This window comes from Penicillium lagena (assembly GCF_028827675.1).
Source record: "Penicillium lagena strain IBT 129212 chromosome Unknown utg000001l_segment0_segment0, whole genome shotgun sequence".
Taxonomy (NCBI): domain Eukaryota; kingdom Fungi; phylum Ascomycota; class Eurotiomycetes; order Eurotiales; family Aspergillaceae; genus Penicillium; species Penicillium lagena.
This window is the reverse complement of record NW_026623222.1, coordinates 5,368,646-5,386,395: the sequence shown is the minus strand read 5'-3', so window position 1 is coordinate 5,386,395 and position 17,750 is coordinate 5,368,646. Positions and strand designations below refer to the sequence as shown.

General features: G+C 51.6%; 7 protein-coding genes across 7 annotated transcripts; 6 read left to right on the top strand and 1 right to left on the bottom strand.

The window, feature by feature from the left end:
* Window positions 1–508: 508 nt before the first annotated feature.
* Window positions 509–2,647, top strand: N7510_002375 (NADPH cytochrome P450 oxidoreductase family protein; the record flags this gene model as incomplete). Its single annotated transcript, XM_056974302.1, has 1 exon — window positions 509–2,647. One exon carries the CDS (start codon window positions 509–511, stop codon window positions 2,645–2,647), a length of 2,139 nt encoding a protein of 712 aa, XP_056839419.1.
* Window positions 2,648–3,509: 862 nt separating this feature from the next.
* N7510_002374 (sugar porter family MFS transporter) lies at window positions 3,510–5,278 on the top strand (the record flags this gene model as incomplete). Its single annotated transcript, XM_056974301.1, has 3 exons — window positions 3,510–3,998; window positions 4,060–4,593; window positions 4,646–5,278. The coding sequence occupies 3 exons, from the start codon at window positions 3,510–3,512 to the stop codon at window positions 5,276–5,278; spliced, it is 1,656 nt and encodes a 551-aa protein (XP_056839418.1).
* Window positions 5,279–6,075: 797 nt separating this feature from the next.
* On the top strand, window positions 6,076–7,920 carry N7510_002373 (uncharacterized protein; the record flags this gene model as incomplete). The annotated part of the gene is made up of 3 exons (XM_056974300.1): window positions 6,076–6,141; window positions 6,226–6,654; window positions 6,703–7,920. The coding sequence occupies 3 exons, from the start codon at window positions 6,076–6,078 to the stop codon at window positions 7,918–7,920; spliced, it is 1,713 nt and encodes a 570-aa protein (XP_056839417.1).
* Window positions 7,921–8,414: 494 nt separating this feature from the next.
* N7510_002372 (pirin family protein) lies at window positions 8,415–9,491 on the top strand (the record flags this gene model as incomplete). The annotated part of the gene is made up of 1 exon (XM_056974299.1): window positions 8,415–9,491. The coding sequence occupies one exon, from the start codon at window positions 8,415–8,417 to the stop codon at window positions 9,489–9,491; it is 1,077 nt and encodes a 358-aa protein (XP_056839416.1).
* Window positions 9,492–9,718: 227 nt separating this feature from the next.
* Window positions 9,719–11,672, bottom strand: rad7 (uncharacterized protein; the record flags this gene model as incomplete). The annotated part of the gene is made up of 4 exons (XM_056974298.1): window positions 9,719–10,882; window positions 10,935–11,483; window positions 11,537–11,564; window positions 11,623–11,672. The coding sequence occupies 4 exons, from the start codon at window positions 11,670–11,672 to the stop codon at window positions 9,719–9,721; spliced, it is 1,791 nt and encodes a 596-aa protein (XP_056839415.1).
* A 676-nt stretch (window positions 11,673–12,348) lies between these two features.
* Window positions 12,349–15,427, top strand: N7510_002370 (DNA repair protein RAD16; the record flags this gene model as incomplete). The annotated part of the gene is made up of 7 exons (XM_056974297.1): window positions 12,349–13,173; window positions 13,224–13,553; window positions 13,604–13,712; window positions 13,767–13,841; window positions 13,890–13,948; window positions 13,996–15,143; window positions 15,196–15,427. 7 exons carry the CDS (start codon window positions 12,349–12,351, stop codon window positions 15,425–15,427), a joined length of 2,778 nt encoding a protein of 925 aa, XP_056839414.1.
* Window positions 15,428–15,844: 417 nt separating this feature from the next.
* N7510_002369 (C2 domain protein) lies at window positions 15,845–17,652 on the top strand (the record flags this gene model as incomplete). Its single annotated transcript, XM_056974296.1, has 2 exons — window positions 15,845–16,614; window positions 16,665–17,652. The coding sequence occupies 2 exons, from the start codon at window positions 15,845–15,847 to the stop codon at window positions 17,650–17,652; spliced, it is 1,758 nt and encodes a 585-aa protein (XP_056839413.1).
* Window positions 17,653–17,750: the final 98 nt, after the last annotated feature.

The window sequence follows — 17,750 nt, the reverse complement described above, 5'->3', positions numbered from 1 at the left end:
AGAGCTATTTCAGTCTTTTCGTCTTGCATAATGATCATCTGCGGGCGGCAACAAGCATAGCCCGTGAATGGCCATAATCTCCGCGCCAGGACAGACTCTCTGCAAATCCATCGGGGTAGTTGCCCCGTTCTCACACTTACTCTTCACCCCACATGAACAAACTTTGATACTCCACTTGTTCTTCTCAACCAAATATACCGCTAGACCAATAAGTACTAAGGTCTTTTTCGATTCTATACAGTAATACTCCCCGTAGATAGATTGATGGAGATCCTAAAGTCTAACCGCCTCCTCGCGTCGATAAGGCAGGCCGGGAATATGCCCTTGTCGTGGAGTAAGGCGCGGGGTGATGATGTTTTTATATCTAAAACATATCTAATATCTATTATTTAAGAAGCCCACTCTTCAAGATTCCTCACTTGCAATTCTCAAAACCCCCATCCCATTCCTCTCTCTCTCTATGCATTGATATCGAGAATATCAGAGAGCTGGACTTTCTCTGAACGCGATGGCATCCTACGTACCATTTTCACAGTGGAGCATTTCACCGGAAATTTTGAAAGAGAGTCTCAAATATCCTACGCCGACCGGAGTTGTTGATTATGCTGCACTGGCAGTCATGGGAGTTGTGAGTGTGGGTTATCTGTCCCGTGGCATCCTTTGGGACCAAGCGGACCCATATCACCACCTGGCATTCGAACGACCGCAATTGAAGAATGGAGGCTTATTCAGGGCAAATTTTAACAAGGAAACAAGAAACATTGCGCTAAAGATGGAGGAGACTGGCAAGAATATTGTCGTCTTCTGGGGATCTCAGTCGGGTACCGCTGAAGGTTTTGCTGCCCGTCTTGTAAGAGAGATATCCATTCGTTGGGGCCAAGAAAGTATAATGGCAGAGCTCTCGGACTACGATCCTATTACTATCACTGAGATTCCAAAATCGAAGCTGGCCATTTTTATCGTCTCGACCTACGGAGAAGGCGATCCTAGCGACAACACAGCTGAATTTTGGAGCTGGATCATCAAGGCCAGCGATGCCTCCCTGTCCAATCTACGATATGCGGCATTTGGTCTGGGTAATTCAAATTATAAGTTTTATAATCGCGTTGTGGACGTTATTGTTGAAAGCCTGGAGAAATTCGGAGCTAAGGCTATCATGCCGCTCGGCAAGGCAAATGACGCTGAAGGTACAACGGAAGAAAACTTCATGGCTTGGAAGAATGACCTGTGCGTGGTCTTCAAGGAGTCTCTAGGTTTCCAGGAAGTTGAAGCCGAATATGCCCCACGCTTGCTGGTTGAAGAAGACCTGTCGTTGGAGCCTATTGACCTTCACCACGGGGAGCCTAGCAGCCATGCCGAAAACTCCAACTCCGCCGCTCAGTCATCGCCTATTCGAACACTCAGTATCTCCAACTCGACGGAGCTGTTTACTAGTTCAGACCGAAACTGCCTGCATATAGATCTCGACCTAAGCAGTCAACCCGAGCTGAGCTACAAGACTGGCGACCACCTTGCCATCTGGTCTTGCAACCCCGATACCGAGGTCGAACGCCTTCTCGAGGTCCTTGGTATCTCTTCTCGACGGGATATTCCCCTTATCATCAAGCCAATTGACTCGGGCATCAAGAACAACATCCCAACACCAACCAGTGCTCTTGCTCTATTCCGTTACTACCTTGAAATATGTGCGCCTGTCAATCGTGATTCCGTCCAAGACCTTGCCCAATTTGCTCCAACATCAGAAGCAAAGGTCTTCCTCTTAAACCTTGGTCAGAACAAGGCCGTGTATGCAGACTTTATCAGTCGTACTTATGTCACTCTCGGTCGGCTGTTGCAACTCGCATGCCCTGGCCATATTTGGTCTAATCTCCCGCTTTCCTATCTCGTCGAAACCGTCCCTCACATCCGGCCACGGTACTACTCCATCTCGTCGAGTAGCGTCATCTCGCCTCGGAAACCTTCAATCACGGCCATTGTATCCACGACCCCCCTCCCCGAGAACTCCAACGAGTTTGTCCACGGTGTTGCCTCAAATTACCTTCTCGCTGTCTGCCAACACTCCCGCTCTCAGGCCCATCCCCATGGAGTCACCTATCATCTCGATGGCCCTGGTGATGCTTTGCAAGGGGGCAATATATTTGCTCATATCCGTCGAAGCAAGTTCAAGCTACCCATCACGAGCAAGACGCCCTTGATCATGGTCGGCGCTGGGACAGGTCTTGCACCGTTCCGTGCATTCCTCTCCGAGCGGTGCCAGGTGCACAAAATTGGAAAGGAAATTGGCCAGATGGTCCTTTTCTTTGGATGCCGTAGCCAGAATGAAGATTTCATCTACCGAGAGGAGTTGGAGCAGATCCAGAAGATCCTCGGCGACAAGTTTTGTCTCATCACTGCGTTCTCAAGACAAGAGGGCTTGCCTCGCCAGTACGTGCAAGATCGGGTTTCAGAGTTCGGAGATGATATTGTGAGACTCATCGAGGAAGGTGCGAGCTTCTATGTCTGCGGAAGAGCTGCTATGGCGCGTGAAGTAGAGAAGGCCGTCGGGACGACTATGAAGAAGGCGAAAAATTGGACGGAGGGTGAAGTCAATAGCTGGAACAAGGCTGTCAAGAAGAAGAACAAGTGGCAGGAAGATGTTTGGGGATAATAACATATGAAAACTTGTTGTTTTTGATTTAGCTGGACGATATACAGGCTGTGAAGGCCAGAAACGGGATTTACTCGGGGAACTACAAATCTCATTTATCTTTCTGAAACGATAATGTTCCAAAAGAGCACGATCCTTTATATCTTCTAAATAAATCAAATAAATTAGTTAGCTTAACTGAACTTCTGAACTCCATTTAGAATTCAGCCTTGTTGCATCGTCGAATTCTCCGACGCAAACACTATCATAGCAAGGTGCATTCGGGTATATCATAGAACGTACTCCCCCAAAATATCATCAGATAGAATAGTTTGACTAAAGTGTATGAAGCATTTTCAATTCAAGATTGTTTCAACCTCTACATTTTCAAACAATAAACTCCAAAAGCCCTTCTCAAAACTTGCTGGGCGGTAGTCACTAGACCTTCACCTCATGTTGGATCAACCACTTTGTTGACACACTTCGCTAGCGTGCCCCGCTAAACATTACTTCAACCATCTAGCACCCGTCGCATAGGGCAGTTATCTCTTCTCTGTCTTGTATGGCGGGGATGGAAATTACATCATATTCCGCTCGGGGCAGTTTCCTCGACTCACGGCGAGGGAAATTTTCGGCGAGACTTCCCCGGTAGGTGTGGAGTCTGCACGGAACATCCCCAGATTTCCCCGCAAATAATAATTGTGGAATTGGAATTCAGCTGGCAAGGGGCCTCCATCAATGTGCCAAGGCTATAAAGGAGGCTGCAGCGATCCTCATTCTTGATGGTCTCTTCTCTTCCCTTCATCTTTGGAGAATCGCAGTGCTCCATAGCTTGTACGTGTGTATTGTTGCGGGGTTTCCGACTTATATCATCCCTTTCGCCATGACCAACAACGAAAATGCCAAAGATGTGTCCGACAAGGGCGATATATCGACAGAACATGATGAGACTGTCATTGCAGAGCCTTGCTTTTTGCAGTCCATCACCTACGGTCCCAGTGGCGTCCAAGGTCTTACTAGTTCTGCATATATTTTCGGAGCTGCTGTCCTCGCATCTCTGGGAGGCTTCTCCATGGGCTACGATATGGGCGTGATCAGTATCATCAACGTTATGGATCAATTTCACCAAAAATATCCCTTTGCGAAATCGGATTTCGGAACCGAGTTGATGACCGCAATGCTGCTACTTGGGGCGTTCGTCGGGTGTCTATTCATGCCTTACATGGCCGACAAATATTCTCGCAAATGGGCATTGACCGTCGTTGTTATAATATTTGACATCGGCGCCATTTTTCAGACCGCAGCCCCCAATTATGCGTGTCTTGTTGTAGGGCGATTCATCGGTGGAGTAGGAGTGGGCACGCTTGCGATGGTAATAACCACCCTCCTTGCACGCCATACGAGACTATTCACACAGAAACTTATATAAATAGGGCGCACCTCTTTATATTTCAGAAATTTCTCCTCCCAATATTCGCGGTACGCTGCTGGTACTCGAGTCTATATCCATAACTTCTGGGGTTGTGATAGCATACTTTATTACATTCGGCACGAGATATCTGGCGGGAGATGTATCGTTCCGGCTGCCATTTGGTCTACAAATGATTACTGCAACTCTTCTTGGTGCAGGAATTCACCTCTTTCCATACTCACCTCGCTGGTTGGCTCTAGCTAATCGACAAGAAGACTGTCTGAAGAGCCTCACTAAATTGCGTGGCTTACCTAGCACCGATGAAAAGGTACAGGCTGAATTCCACAGTATTGTTGCCGAGGTTGCTTTCCAGAATCTGGCCCAACAGAAGCGACATCCAGGTATCAGTGGCATTAAACTCGAGATCTTATTATGGATGGACCTTTTTCGGCAACAGTCCTGGAGAAGAACGGCCGTTGCGGTCGGCATTGCCTTTTTCCAACAATTCTCGGGCATCAACGCCTTCATCTATTACGCACCCACTCTCTTTACTTCTGTAGGTAAGAGGTCAAAGGACTCATTTTGGCACTTTCTGACTATGGCAATAGCTCGGGCAATCTGCAGAGATGTCCAAAATACTATCTGGAGTATTTGATGTCATTCAGATGGTCGCTGCACTAGTCTGCTTCCTAATCATTGAAAAGGTTGGTCGGCGGCCACTAGCAATTTGGGGTGGATTCGGTACAGCTGCCACATATACCATCATAGCGGTTTTATCGGGCCTATACTCGGAGAGCTGGCCAGATCACAAGGCTGCTGGTTGGGGCTGTGTGGCGATGGCGTTTCTTTTCATCTGGATATACGGCCTGTCCTATTCCCCGCTCGGATGGGCGCTTCCCTCAGAGGTCTTCTCCACCACTAATCGGTCGAAGGGCGTTGCATTGTCCACATGCACTATTTGGCTGTCGGACTTTATTGTGGGGATATCAACTCCATCAATGATGGCAAATATTGGGTACGGCACTTATATCTTTTTTGCTGTCATGTGCTTTTTAGCTGGCGTCTGGGCCTTCTTCTTGGTACCTGAGACGAGTGGCAAGACTTTGGAAGAACTTGATGAAGTTTTTGGGGACACCAGTGGACAAGCAGAGAGGGATCTCGTGGCGGAATCTGTTTACCTCCCCCGAAAGGTGTCCATCACTATCCCGCCAGATGGGGGGATATCTAGCTCTGCAGTATAGTCATAGCTGTTTAAAGCCCGAAGATTAACTTACTTTCAAGATTACATACCAGCAGTTGAAGAGAGCACTTGCGGTCGAAGATATGATTCTATAAGTAGTCAAAAAGCTTCAAAATAACAAAACTCTTCTCTTCAAGTGGACGTAATTAATTAGACAAATGCCACAGATAGGTATAATATCGTTCCGCCGCAGATTTGGCCGAATTGAGGTGTGAGTTTGCTCCCTGGCTATCTAATAGGCATAGTAAGATCAGCCCTTCATCTATTCCGATTGACTATCCGATACAGCAGACAATCAGTCAAACAACATCATCTCATGGAGATTTGACTTAAAATGATCTCCATATCTTTCTGCTGTGGCAACCCCCAGGTTTTGTTACCCCGCTCACTACTCCCGGAGTGGAGATGGCCGGCGACACCTGCCTTTATTTCGTTCCCTCTCTGTCCTTCCTGATCTCTGTTCCCCGAGATTCAGCTGTCGAACAATCTCTCGCTATGCGGCGGAACAAACCTGGTCCCTGGTGAGAGTGGGACCCCATGCTCCGCGTTAGTAGTCACTGATACGTCAAATGGTAAAGCCAGGAGTGCCGCAGTGAGTTGCGTGCAATCTACATGACAGACATTGACTGACCAAGCTATGGCTAGATCGACATGTAAAGTGTATGTTTCGCTCACAGTTCGTCTCCGAGGCCAAACTGACCGACTCGAATCCAGGTGACGGGCAGAAGCCGAAATGCCGCCGATGCGAGCGAACTGGGTCACCTTGTGTCTGGAAAGAGATATCGTCCGACTTTCGTCATGGATCTAGCGCCAGTGTACGGTATAACTTCGCAGACGATCAACCATGGTTCCCGGTTGGCCAAGGTGCGTGGATTTCATCTTAAGAGGCATCTAGGACAATTGAATCCTTTCGGCATATGGGGTTGTCAATTGCAGATGCTGACCTAGGGGACAGTGAATTACAAATATGTCGATGAGACAGCCGACATAGCTCGACAATATTTAGTGGATTTGAGTTTTGGTTACAGTACCAATGCATCGTCGCACTTGGCGTCAGAGACACGCCGACCTGTGGCTTCTCCCTGGCAGCCAGATCCCACCGAGCCGTCTATGCTCAGTGATACTGGCAGACCACATTCCTCCAACCAGCCTTTGCTGCCGCATGAACCCAGCAGTTCTCTGGCTGGGCACTCGCCGTATGCCCTGCAGCTGCCGGAGAACCAGTCCTCACTCTCGTCTGCCTCGACTGGCTTCTCGCACAGCAATTATTCGTCACCTGGGTCAAGAGATTTGATCACAGTTGAGAGTGGATTCCCTAGTCTTGATGAATATGAGGCGTGTCTTATGCGATATTTTGTTCTTCAGCTAGCTCCTTGGGTAGGCTCCTCCTGTCTTGTCGAACCTCACACTCCTAACACTCTCTAGTTTGATATTTGCGATGGAGAGAGGCATTTCGCTTGCACCGTGCCATTGCGGGCTCGAACATGCCCACCATTACTCAACGCAATCTACACTGCTTCAGCAAGGCACTTGAGCCGGGTTAAACGGTACTACTACGGGAATCAAGTGCACTATGGAGGTAAAGTCCTTCCAAACCTCACACCAGAAACGGCTATTCGCTACCACAACGAGTGTATTGCGCACTTTATGTCGCTTTCAGAACACTCACGCGAGACTCAGAATGAGAACCTACTGGCAGCAGCTGTGATCCTTCGCTTCTACGAGGAAGTGGACAGTAAGAATCAAGCAGCCACCAAACTGCTATCTTCGCTGACTCTTACAGTCCAATACATGGGTGAAGACATTGAGAATGCCCTCCGCGGAATCCAAATATTCCTCGATGCCCAAGCAATGTCCGCAGTAGCGGGGTACGGCCTCCGTCACGCCGCCTACTGGATCGCACTACGACAAGAAATCATCACAGCGTTCAGCAAACAACGAAGTTTCCGTTTACCACTCGGACCATGTGAGCCCTACCGCTCCTTCGAGCCAGCGGATGACTACGTCTGGGCAGACCGCTTAGTTATCCACTGCGCCCACGTTCTGCAATACTGTTTTGGATCTGAAGAGGAAAACCCCTCATCAGACCGCCAGCTCTGGAGCATAGACGGTCTACACTCCCTCACGGCCACTGATCTGCGGATAGCCCGCTACGATGAACTCGTCGCGTTTGAGGCTCATTGGGCCGAGCTCGGCCCGCCTAGTTTCAAACCTATCTACGCACGGGAACCAGATCGATCACGCGGGGAGGTCTTCCCCGAGCTATGGTATCTAAATAACTGCCACGTCGCTGGGTTGCAGTTTTTAGAGCTTGCACGCATCTTACTGGCGGTATATAACCCTAAACTCGCACGGTTAGGTCCTCATCAACGAACGGGGATGCGGTCGGTGGATCTAAAAGTGCGGGAGATCTTAATACGGCTGTGTGGGATCGCCCTCTCTAATCAACATAGCCCGCCCAGTCTCGTGACTGCGTCCGTCGCAATTGGGATGTGTGGAGACCGATTTACCGATCGGCTCGAGCAGGAAGCGCTACTGAGTGTGCTGGTGAGACTAGAGGACGAGCACGCCTACCCCACGAACAACACACAGGAATTGTTGAAGGAGGCGTGGGAGTGGAATGTATCTGATGTCTCGTCCTAGATGATAGACCGGTATAATCGATCCTAGTCAAACGTACTTTGGGAGATAGGATGCGATATGAGGGGCAGTCTCCTAAATAATGCCGTCTTGATCGCACATTTTATTGTCTCAAGCCACTTTTGAGTCTCGTCTGTATACCAAGGTAGAGAATTGGCTTATGATCAGGAATGGAACTTGGATTTCATGACCTACAAACACACCAATGTAGATCGCCACTGCATGCCCCGGCCTCCTCCAATCAACGACCGGGGGCTCTGGCTGACACAAAATTTGTAATTGATTCCTCAGGAATGAGGCATCCATCCGGAACCAATCAACATCCGGCTGACCCGCTGACGGGGATCTTTGTCAAGCTGACTGATTCCTCACCAAGCACATAACTAACTAGTTGCGTGGTAGAGGAATTGACTAACGCTGAGTGAGGACTTTGATATATAATTGCTGGAACCTTCGGACTTGTCTGCGCCAGGTTATAAAAAGCCACCATCTCATCCATGAGACTCCTCCTGGCTTTTCTAATTTGCATCGCTGCAATTGTCTTCTCCACGAAAGACAATCTACTTGCCTATCTCAAGCCGAGTTCGCTTCTAAAGACCGAGAACACCACCCTGTCAACCAACCTGAACTCGTTCCCTCTTCCTCCCACGGTCGGCCCCATAACCAACATGTCCCTCCCCCGCGCAATCCGGCAGGTCTTCCTAGCCATCGAACAAGCAGAAGGCGCCGGAGCCCGCGTTCGCCGCTCCATCGGCACCGCCAAGCTGCGCAACTTCAGCCCATTTCTCATGCTTGACCACTTCACCATCGGCACGGGCGCCGGGTTCCCAGACCACCCGCACCGCGGCCAGGAGACCATCACGTACCTGCTCTCGGGTGGAGTCGACCACGAAGACTTCGCCGGCAACAAGGGCACTATCGGCCCCGGCGACCTGCAGTTCATGACGGCCGGTCGCGGGATTATGCACGCCGAGATGCCCCACGAGAACCCAGACGGCAGCCCCAACGTCGGCATGCAGCTGTGGGTTGATCTGCCGCAGAAGCTGAAGATGTGTGAGCCGCGGTATCGCGACCTGCGCGCGTCGGAGATCCCCATCGCGAACGTGGATGACGGCCGCGTTACTGTCAAGGTCATCTCGGGCCAGTCGCATGGCGTCGACTCCGTGCGCGACCTTGCCTACACGCCTGTCTGGCTGCTGGATGTGACCATTCGGCCTGGCGGGCGGATCTCGCAGCCCCTCCCGAAGGGCTGGAATGCTTTTGCGTACACGCTGTCCGGCGACACGGTCTTCGGGTCGAATGACTCCACGCGGATTATTAAGGAGTTCCACAATGTGGTCTTTGACCAAGAAGGCGATTTTGTCGATGCCTCGGTGCCTGATAACGCTGACGCCGAGAGTCGCTTCATTCTCGTCGCGGGCCAACCGCTGGACCAGAAGGTCGTGCAGTACGGCCCGTTCGTGTTGAACTCCCAGGAGGAAGTCTACCAGGCTATGATGGACTACCAAACTGCGTCGAATGGCTTTGAGAAGTCGCGTGGGTGGCAGAGCGAGATTGGAAAGAGAATGACATGATAGATTGTTGGTTGATTTTGTTTCTTTATTTAATGATGCACTACGATGGCGTTCAGGTTGTACATAAGTCTGAATGAGATTTGCGAATAGAGAAGATTTTGATCTATTAAAGAGATGTCATGTATTCGTAGAAATGCGTTAACAGTTAAGGTACAATAATGGCGGCCACGAAGGATGGCAGGATAGAAGATATCGATCGAAGTGTAAACGGCCGCTTCCTGGACGATCTAATCGACCGTGACTTTTGCGGTCACAAGGCCAATGAGTGCAACTCCCCGGTGAATATGAAGATCTCGAATGCCGAAGCACCCGAAGACAACCAGCTTCGTAAGGGCCGGGCAGCATCGGACAATGCACTGCGCCACATAGTCATCCATGGCCCCTTGGAACGAGATATCCAAAGATTTGAGTGCCGGGTATCTCTTCGTCTCACTAAACACCTCTTCGAACGCGGCGTGTGTGATGTGACGGCATGAAGCAATGTTCAAGGTCTCGAGCTGAGACCCCGAGTGTTCCATAAGAGCCTTGAATCCATCTGATGCGAGACCAATCGGTTCCGGAGGACCAGCGGGGTTGCCCGTATCAAGATCTCGGAGCATGTGGAAATCCACAAATGTCAGAGGCGGGTTTTTCCAGTCCCGGAAGAGATCAGCCAGGCCCTTGTCGGTAATGATTGCATTGCTGGTGAGTCGCAATTTGGACAAATGGTGGCAATGATCATGGATGCTTTGAAGTAGCTGATCATCGGCTTGTTGAAACTCCTCCAGAGACAGGGTCCGCAAATTCGGGCCCAATTGAGAGACCATCTGGAGAAGCGGCTCGTTGGTGGTTTCTTGTTTGAGGCTGAGTGAGAGATGCTCAAGGGATTTCAGCGACGAGATTGATGTGAGCGCGGCATCGCCGATATTCCAGAGATGCTTCAACTTCAGCCGCCGAAGACCAGTGCAGTTGTTGCTCATGACTTTCGCGGTTTCGTCGTCAAAGGCCCAATCGAGGTTCCAGAGCTTCAGAGTCTGGAGCTGAGGACCGAGCTTGATGAAAAGCTGGCGCCAGCAACCGTTGGAGACCAGGTTCGGTGAATCCAACTGCAGATCCCGAATTTTCAGATCGCGGTCGAGCATATATTCAAAAACGGCGTCCTTGAACGGGGTGACAAAGCGGAGATTCAACCGAGTCAATCCGGGCATAGAGGCGAGGATTTTGTGAAACGCGTCGGTGTCGAGTTTTGCACAGTCATAGAGATCGATGGATCTGTACTGAGGCCGTAGGAAGAGCTCCAGAGTCCTCGAGTTTACCGCTCGATTGCGGGACAGAATTTGGCTGAGGCGATGCATCAGCTGCGGAGGCAAATCGCCAAATTCTTCGATATTGTCAATGTTATCGCCAACTTTCTAGAATAAGGGTCAGTACTTGGCCAAAAACACGGTAAGTCAAAGCTCGTACTTTGATGCATGTCTCCAGCAGACTCGGAGCCCCATTAGAGACATCTCCATCCAGCAAAGTTTTCTGATTTTGACGGCGCCCAATCCCTGAGCTGCGCTTTTTTGCCGGTGCCTTCTTGCCCGGAGCTTTTTGCTTCTTAGAGCAGTCGGCACAGAGCAGGCCTCCTCCGGGCCCTGTCTTACTGTAGGGAGTGACCGTAAAGCGCTTTTCGCAGATCTTACAATTGGCCAGCTGACCTGGAGTCTTCGGCCGCTGCTTCTCATCCATCATCTCATTTGCCAGCGCGTCGTCGTCATCATCATCATCAGGCTCGCCAGCACGCCGGGCCTTGCGACGAGCGAACTCCTTGCTCTTCTTGGTCCTTTCAATTGCCTGTTGTCGTTTCCGCTTCTTTGTCTGCTCTTCGGGGGAATCTGGTTGGTACTCGCTGTCCTCGACTGCATCTTCGGCCTCTTCCTGCTGAGCAGCCTCTTGTTCGGCCTGTTGCTGGGCTGCCTGCAGCCGTTGTTCGTAGTCGTCACGGATTTGTGCAGCTGAAATATTATTTGACTGTCTGGTCAGCCGAGTCTTCTAGGCAGAATACAAGACACCTCAAAACTTACAGCCAGGAAGTCTGTCAGAGCCGAGTGCCTGTTATTGGGTTGTCAGTCTAGAGATGGCATGCCGGTCGCTGAAGGTGGATACGTACGGGCCCCTGATGGGGTTTCTGGTTGATCGCCTGCCAGTCCTTTTTCTCATGGTCAGCATCAATATATATTCAGCCGGCATTAAGTACTTACATAGTCAGACAGGAGGACGGGGGTGGGCGATGGACAGTGTCAGAAGGGACTGTGGTGGCAAGTCACTGGACCGTGGCGATTTCGCGTTGCACTTAACGCGCCCGCTTATCAGGAGGGCGATAAGTTGGAACGAATGGATCGTAAGGGGGAACAGCGGAACAAGAGAAAAGGGAGACCTAGTAGACGGAGAAATATGAGAAAAGGGACAAACAAGAAGAGAGGGCAGGGTAGATGGAGAAAGATTCCATGGGAAAGAGCGTGTGAAGAGTTTTCTGGTTCAGGCACTCACTTGATCCATCACTTGTTATCACTTCCCTCCTACAATTCCCTTCCTCCCTCACCTCTTTCTTGTCCTCGCAGTTCCGTCTTTCCTTCATCTCAGCCCTGTTCGTCACATCTCTCTCTCTCATCCACTGAGTTCTCGTCGCAACTGCTCTCTCCTCTTGAGGAGTCACGTAGTGCCCCAGCGACTCTCGATTGACCAGGGTATTCTTCTCGATGCCATCAAGACTTGCTTCATGAACTAACACACCCATCCTTTCTCTCTCTAGAGCACAATCTAGCCTCATCACTGTGTCCCTGTCCGTTACCCTATCTGTCCGCGGCTCTCCGAGTGGGAGCCAACACCTGCCACCATGAAACGTACCACCACGATTCCTGATTCTGAGGATGACGGATCTATTGGAACATCTTTGCAGAATTCCTCGCCCCTCCCTCTACGCAGATCCCGCCGATTGCCCCGGTCCGCCCCTTCCAATTCACAAAATACACGCGTCATCCAGGATTCCGAGGATGATGACCCCGACCTGTCCAGTCCTAAGCCAGTCAAGACCCGGGGCCCCGACAATGTCAAGGTGGTGATCCCGCTCAAGAGCGAGTCACCCTTCGATTCAGGGTCCGGGAGCTCTACTGGGGATCCATCTCTTTATGGCGCGACCGGGGTCAGCACGCCGGCCACGAGCGTTTCCGCTGCACCGGGCGAATCCGACTCCAAGAAACCATCGGCCCGTGTCAATGCTTCTGAACGTGCCCAGCAGCTTCGCTCAAGTGCGCTATCCATGGTTAACTCCAGCCGGGGAACCAAGCGATCTGCGGCTGCGATGACAGCAGACGAGCCGGAGACAAGCCTTGTCACAGATGAGGAATTTGCCCGCGCAGTCCAGCTGAGAGAATATGACAGGATCTTGCCCAAAAGACAGAAGCGTCTGTCTCAGGCTGAGAGACATCGGATTGTGGATGATCGCCTCGACGACCCAGACCTGTCCGGAGGCGAGTTGCTGGATGTGATTGATATGATCTCCATGGCGACATCTGAATCTGATGCAGAAATCTTTGACGACGAAATTTCTGACACGACTGAGGATGAAGATGTGGACAATGATGGAGAACGGAGGGCTGTTGGTTCGCGTACTTCAAGCGAAGAGCCACCAACTTGGTGGGAGCAGCGAAAGGCTCGTCGTGTAAGCTGTTGCATAGACTCCGTCATCTTGCAGTATTAACCATGTTATAGGCACAACTCAACCAAGATAAGCTGGAAAACAAGCATCCCGGCCTCAGGACAATGTGGGACGACCTGAAAAACAAGCCTGTTATCACCGCCAAACAAGCCGAGCAACCCGCCTCCATCACTCGCAGATTGAAGCCGTTCCAGCTGGAGGGCCTGAACTGGTTGATGGAACAGGAAAAGTCAGAATACAAAGGCGGCCTTCTGGGTGACGAGATGGGTATGGGGAAGACCATTCAAGCTGTGTCTTTGATCATGTCCGACTTCCCTCAGAAGATCCCAACCCTTGTGATTGTCCCGCCCGTTGCGCTGATGCAGTGGGTGTCTGAGATCAAGGTTGGCTATATCCTCACACAAGACTCGTCATCCGCTAATACGGTCCACAGGAATACACCGACGGCAAATTGAATGTGCTCGTCTACCATAACTCGGACTCCAAGGTCAGAAAGCTAACCGAGGCGGACCTTCGAAAGTATCATGTAATCATGATATCCTGTATGTGAAACTCTCGCGTTGCCTCTTCAGGGGCAGGACTGACTCTTCATCTAGATTCGAGCCTGGAGTCTATGTATCGCAAGCAGGTGAAAGGGTGGACTCGAGCTGGCGGAACTGTCAAGGAAGACAGTAAGTCCTGAGATCGAGTCCGCAACATCAATACTAACATAACCCAAGGTGTCATTCATTCCATTGATTATCATCGACTCATCCTGGACGAAGCGCACAGCATCAAGGTAAGTGTGTTTGCGGCTGCTACTCCGAGTCCCACTGACCTATGTAGCAACGTACCACGGGCGTCGCCAAGGCTTGCTTCGCTTTAAATGCCAACTACAAATGGTGCCTATCGGGGACCCCTGTACAAAATCGGATCGGAGAGTTCTTTTCACTTCTGCGCTTCCTTCAAGTGCGGCCCTTCGCCTGCTATTTCTGTAAGGAATGCGACTGCGAAAAACTTCAGTGGGATTCAAACAAAGAGGGTCGCTGCACCCACTGCAAGCACACGGGTTTCAACCACGTGTCGATCTTCAACAAGGAGATTTTGAAGCCTATCACCGAGGGAAGAACTACAAAGGAACGGAAAGAAGGATTGCAGAAGCTCCGTCTCATTACCGACCATATCATGCTTCGTCGATTGAAACAAGAGCATACCTCATCGATGGAGCTGCCCCCCAAACGGGTCATTCTGCACAATGAGTTCTTTGGCGAAATGGAACATGACTTTTCGCGAAGTATCATGACAAACTCCAACCGCCAGTTCGATACCTATGTTAGCCGAGGCGTGATGCTGAATAATTACGCCAACATCTTCGGCCTGATCATGCAGATGCGACAGGTGGCCAATCATCCAGATCTGATTCTCAAGAAGCACGTGCAGCCCGGGTTCAATATTCTGGTGTGTCGCGTGTGTGATGAGCCCGCAGAAGATGCCATTCGGTCTCGCTGCCGTCACGAGTTCTGCCGCCAGTGCGCCAAAGACTACATTCGGTCGTTTGACGATGAATCGATGGTGGACTGCCCGCAGTGCCACATTCCTCTGTCCATTGATCTCGAGCAGCCTACTATCGAACAGGCCCAGGAGTCCGTTAAGAAGAACTCGATCATCAATCGGATCCTCATGGACGATTGGACCTCCTCCACCAAGATCGAGATGCTTGTCTACGATCTCTACCAGCAGCGGAGCAAGAAGCACAACCCGAAGTCGATCATCTTCTCCCAGTTCACGTCGATGCTGCAGCTGGTCGAGTGGCGACTGCGCCATGCAGGACTCACCACCGTCATGCTGGATGGCACGATGACGCCGGCGCAGCGACAGAGGTCTATCGAGCACTTCATGACCAATCCCGATGTCGAGGTGTTCCTCGTGTCGCTCAAAGCTGGTGGCGTGGCACTCAATCTGACGGAGGCATCCCGAGTTTTCATCGTTGACCCGTAAGTCCTTTACCCTCTGTCCCAGACCCTCGGCTAACGCAGCATCCTATAGGTGGTGGAATCCCGCGGCAGAATGGCAAAGCGCCGACCGAAGCCATCGCATTGGCCAGCAGCGACCCTGTGTGATTACGCGTCTCAGCATCGAAGATTCGGTGGAGTCACGCATTGTGCAGCTGCAGGAGAAGAAGGCGAATTTGATCCAGGGCACGATCAACAAGGACCAGGACCAGGCGCTGGAGAAGTTAACCCCGGAGGACATGCAGTTCCTCTTCCGGGGTACCTAGATCCTCACTCTCACGAACTATTACATCGACGGATTACGGCGGGCACCTTTTTGTTGATTTGTATGTTATCACGAACTCACGATATTATTTGCTGTGTTTTTTTACCCTCCACATCCTGTTTTGTCAGTATCGTCCATAGGTGATAGCCAATGCATCCATGGGGAACCCCACAATGAGGTCATCGCTTCTGATCTTGGCATCGCAGTTCCCGAAGTGGGTAATTTCTGCTGCCTGCCAGGGCTGATCGTTTCTCTCCCCTCATAAGGCTGAGAATCAACCCAGCCTACCCACTTGGTTCGTCGTTCGTTGCCAAGCACGCATCCCTCTGCGCTCTCTCTCTCTCTCTTCTCTGCGTGTGTGCGCTGGTGGAACCTACTCGGCAAACTGGTCTGACGTTAGAACATCCCACCCCACATCATGGACAACGACATGCCGCGATCGCTGCCGGTGCGCCCGATTGACAAGTATGGCCCAAAACTCGTCGAACGGGCCGACAAGGTGCACCAACGAGTTGGCTCGAAAGCAGACGACAAACCCGCCGGGGGGTTCGACGCGACACCCATCCCGTCCGCCCCGCCGGGTTACACCCTCAAGATCACCTTCCACCGCGCCGCACAACTGCCTGTCGCCGACTTTGGCGCCTTCTCCTCCGACCCCTACGTTTACGCGCAGTTGCACGTTGACCTGCCCCGCCGCCATAAGCAAGATCCCCTCATCAGCTTTCGCTCTCATACCGTGCACAAGAATAGAAACCCCACGTGGGACAGCGAATGGATCGTTGCCAATGTTCCTGCCTCAGGCTTTCTATTGAAGGCGTATCTCTACGACGAAGACCCGTCGGACCACGATGACAAGCTGGGGATTGCGTTCATAGAGGTGCCCTCTTTGCAGGAGGACTGGAAGGGGATCAGCGAGCAGTCGTTCAAGGTCAAGAAACGTTACGGCAGCAAGCGCGTCTATGTGGTCACCAATGTTTCCGCTTTCGCGACGGGCCATCACCCGGAATCATCCTTGGTGGTCAGTATTCAGTGCCTGGGGCGGACCCCCGGCAACGAAGGGGGCCAGATGTACACGGTTGGGCCGAATCATTGGTTCAAACATTATTCGCCTATGATCGGGCGACTGGCTGGAACCAAGGTCCATGTCGAGAGTAAGGATGGCAGTGGAAAGTCGATTACTCGCTACAAGTATGCTGTATCTCTCCATGGTTATCAGTGATCTAACAATCTCCCGAAAGCTTTCAAGCCATTCAGATACAACTCACGGGCCCCGTGCCCTCCGAACTCTACCATCGATATGTTGAATTCAGGCCGTTTGTGGCCGGCATGTTCCAGGCGCAGAGCCTCCGAGGGCGAATTCTGCACAAAGCCCTCCATCATCAACATCAGCGAATCTACAACTTTGATCGCAGTACAGAGCACGGGGGGTTCACCACACCCTGCCGCGAATTTGCACAGAAGTTCCTGGAATTTACACATTACGGCCAGGACGGACGCATTTTCACCTACGTGTTGACACTCGACGGACAGTTGCGCTTCACCGAGACCGGTAAAGAGTTTGGTATCGACTTGTTGAGCAAGCATACAATGCACAGTGATGTGTCTATCTATATTGCATATTCGGGGGAGTTCTTCCTTCGGCAGCGCAGGCACCAGAACCGACAACATTCTCCCTCGCGCGCCGATGAGTTCCCTGTGGAAGAAGACGAATCCACCCAGGAAGTGCAGGAAGTTTCCACCGACCCCGCGGATTACGAGCTATTCATCGACAACGATAGCGGTACCTACCGTCCCAACGCGGAGAAGCTGCCCCTGCTCCAAGAGTTCTTGTCGTTCAACTTCCCCGGCCTCCACGTCACGACGCTGGACTGCCAGAAAGATGCCGAGCGGCAGCAGCAGCTGAAGAACGAGCAGCGCGAGTGCAAGAAGACGCAGGGCACCCAGATCACGTACCTGCAACAGAGCAGCGCGTCGTCGCTGTCCATCTCGAGCTCGGAAGAGGAGCAGCTCCAGAGACAGAGTGGCGAGTCGACCAAGCGTCGTCGCAGCGACATGGCGCGACGGGTCCATGAGATGCGCGATGTGAAGGGCCAGATGATGCGATGGGTCGAGGCCGACGGGCATGCGGACCGCTCCAAGCACAAGTATCACTCCGGGCGCGAGCGGGCCTCGTCGACTGGGGAGGTCAGGGATAGCAGCGCGTCGGGGAACCCTCGAGCGGCCTGAATCCTGGGGAATCGTGCACCCTTTGTTTATTTGAGACCACACCGTCGTGGTTGAGCTGTCTCAGGATACCATCTTAATCTATTTCTGTCTAATAGTTT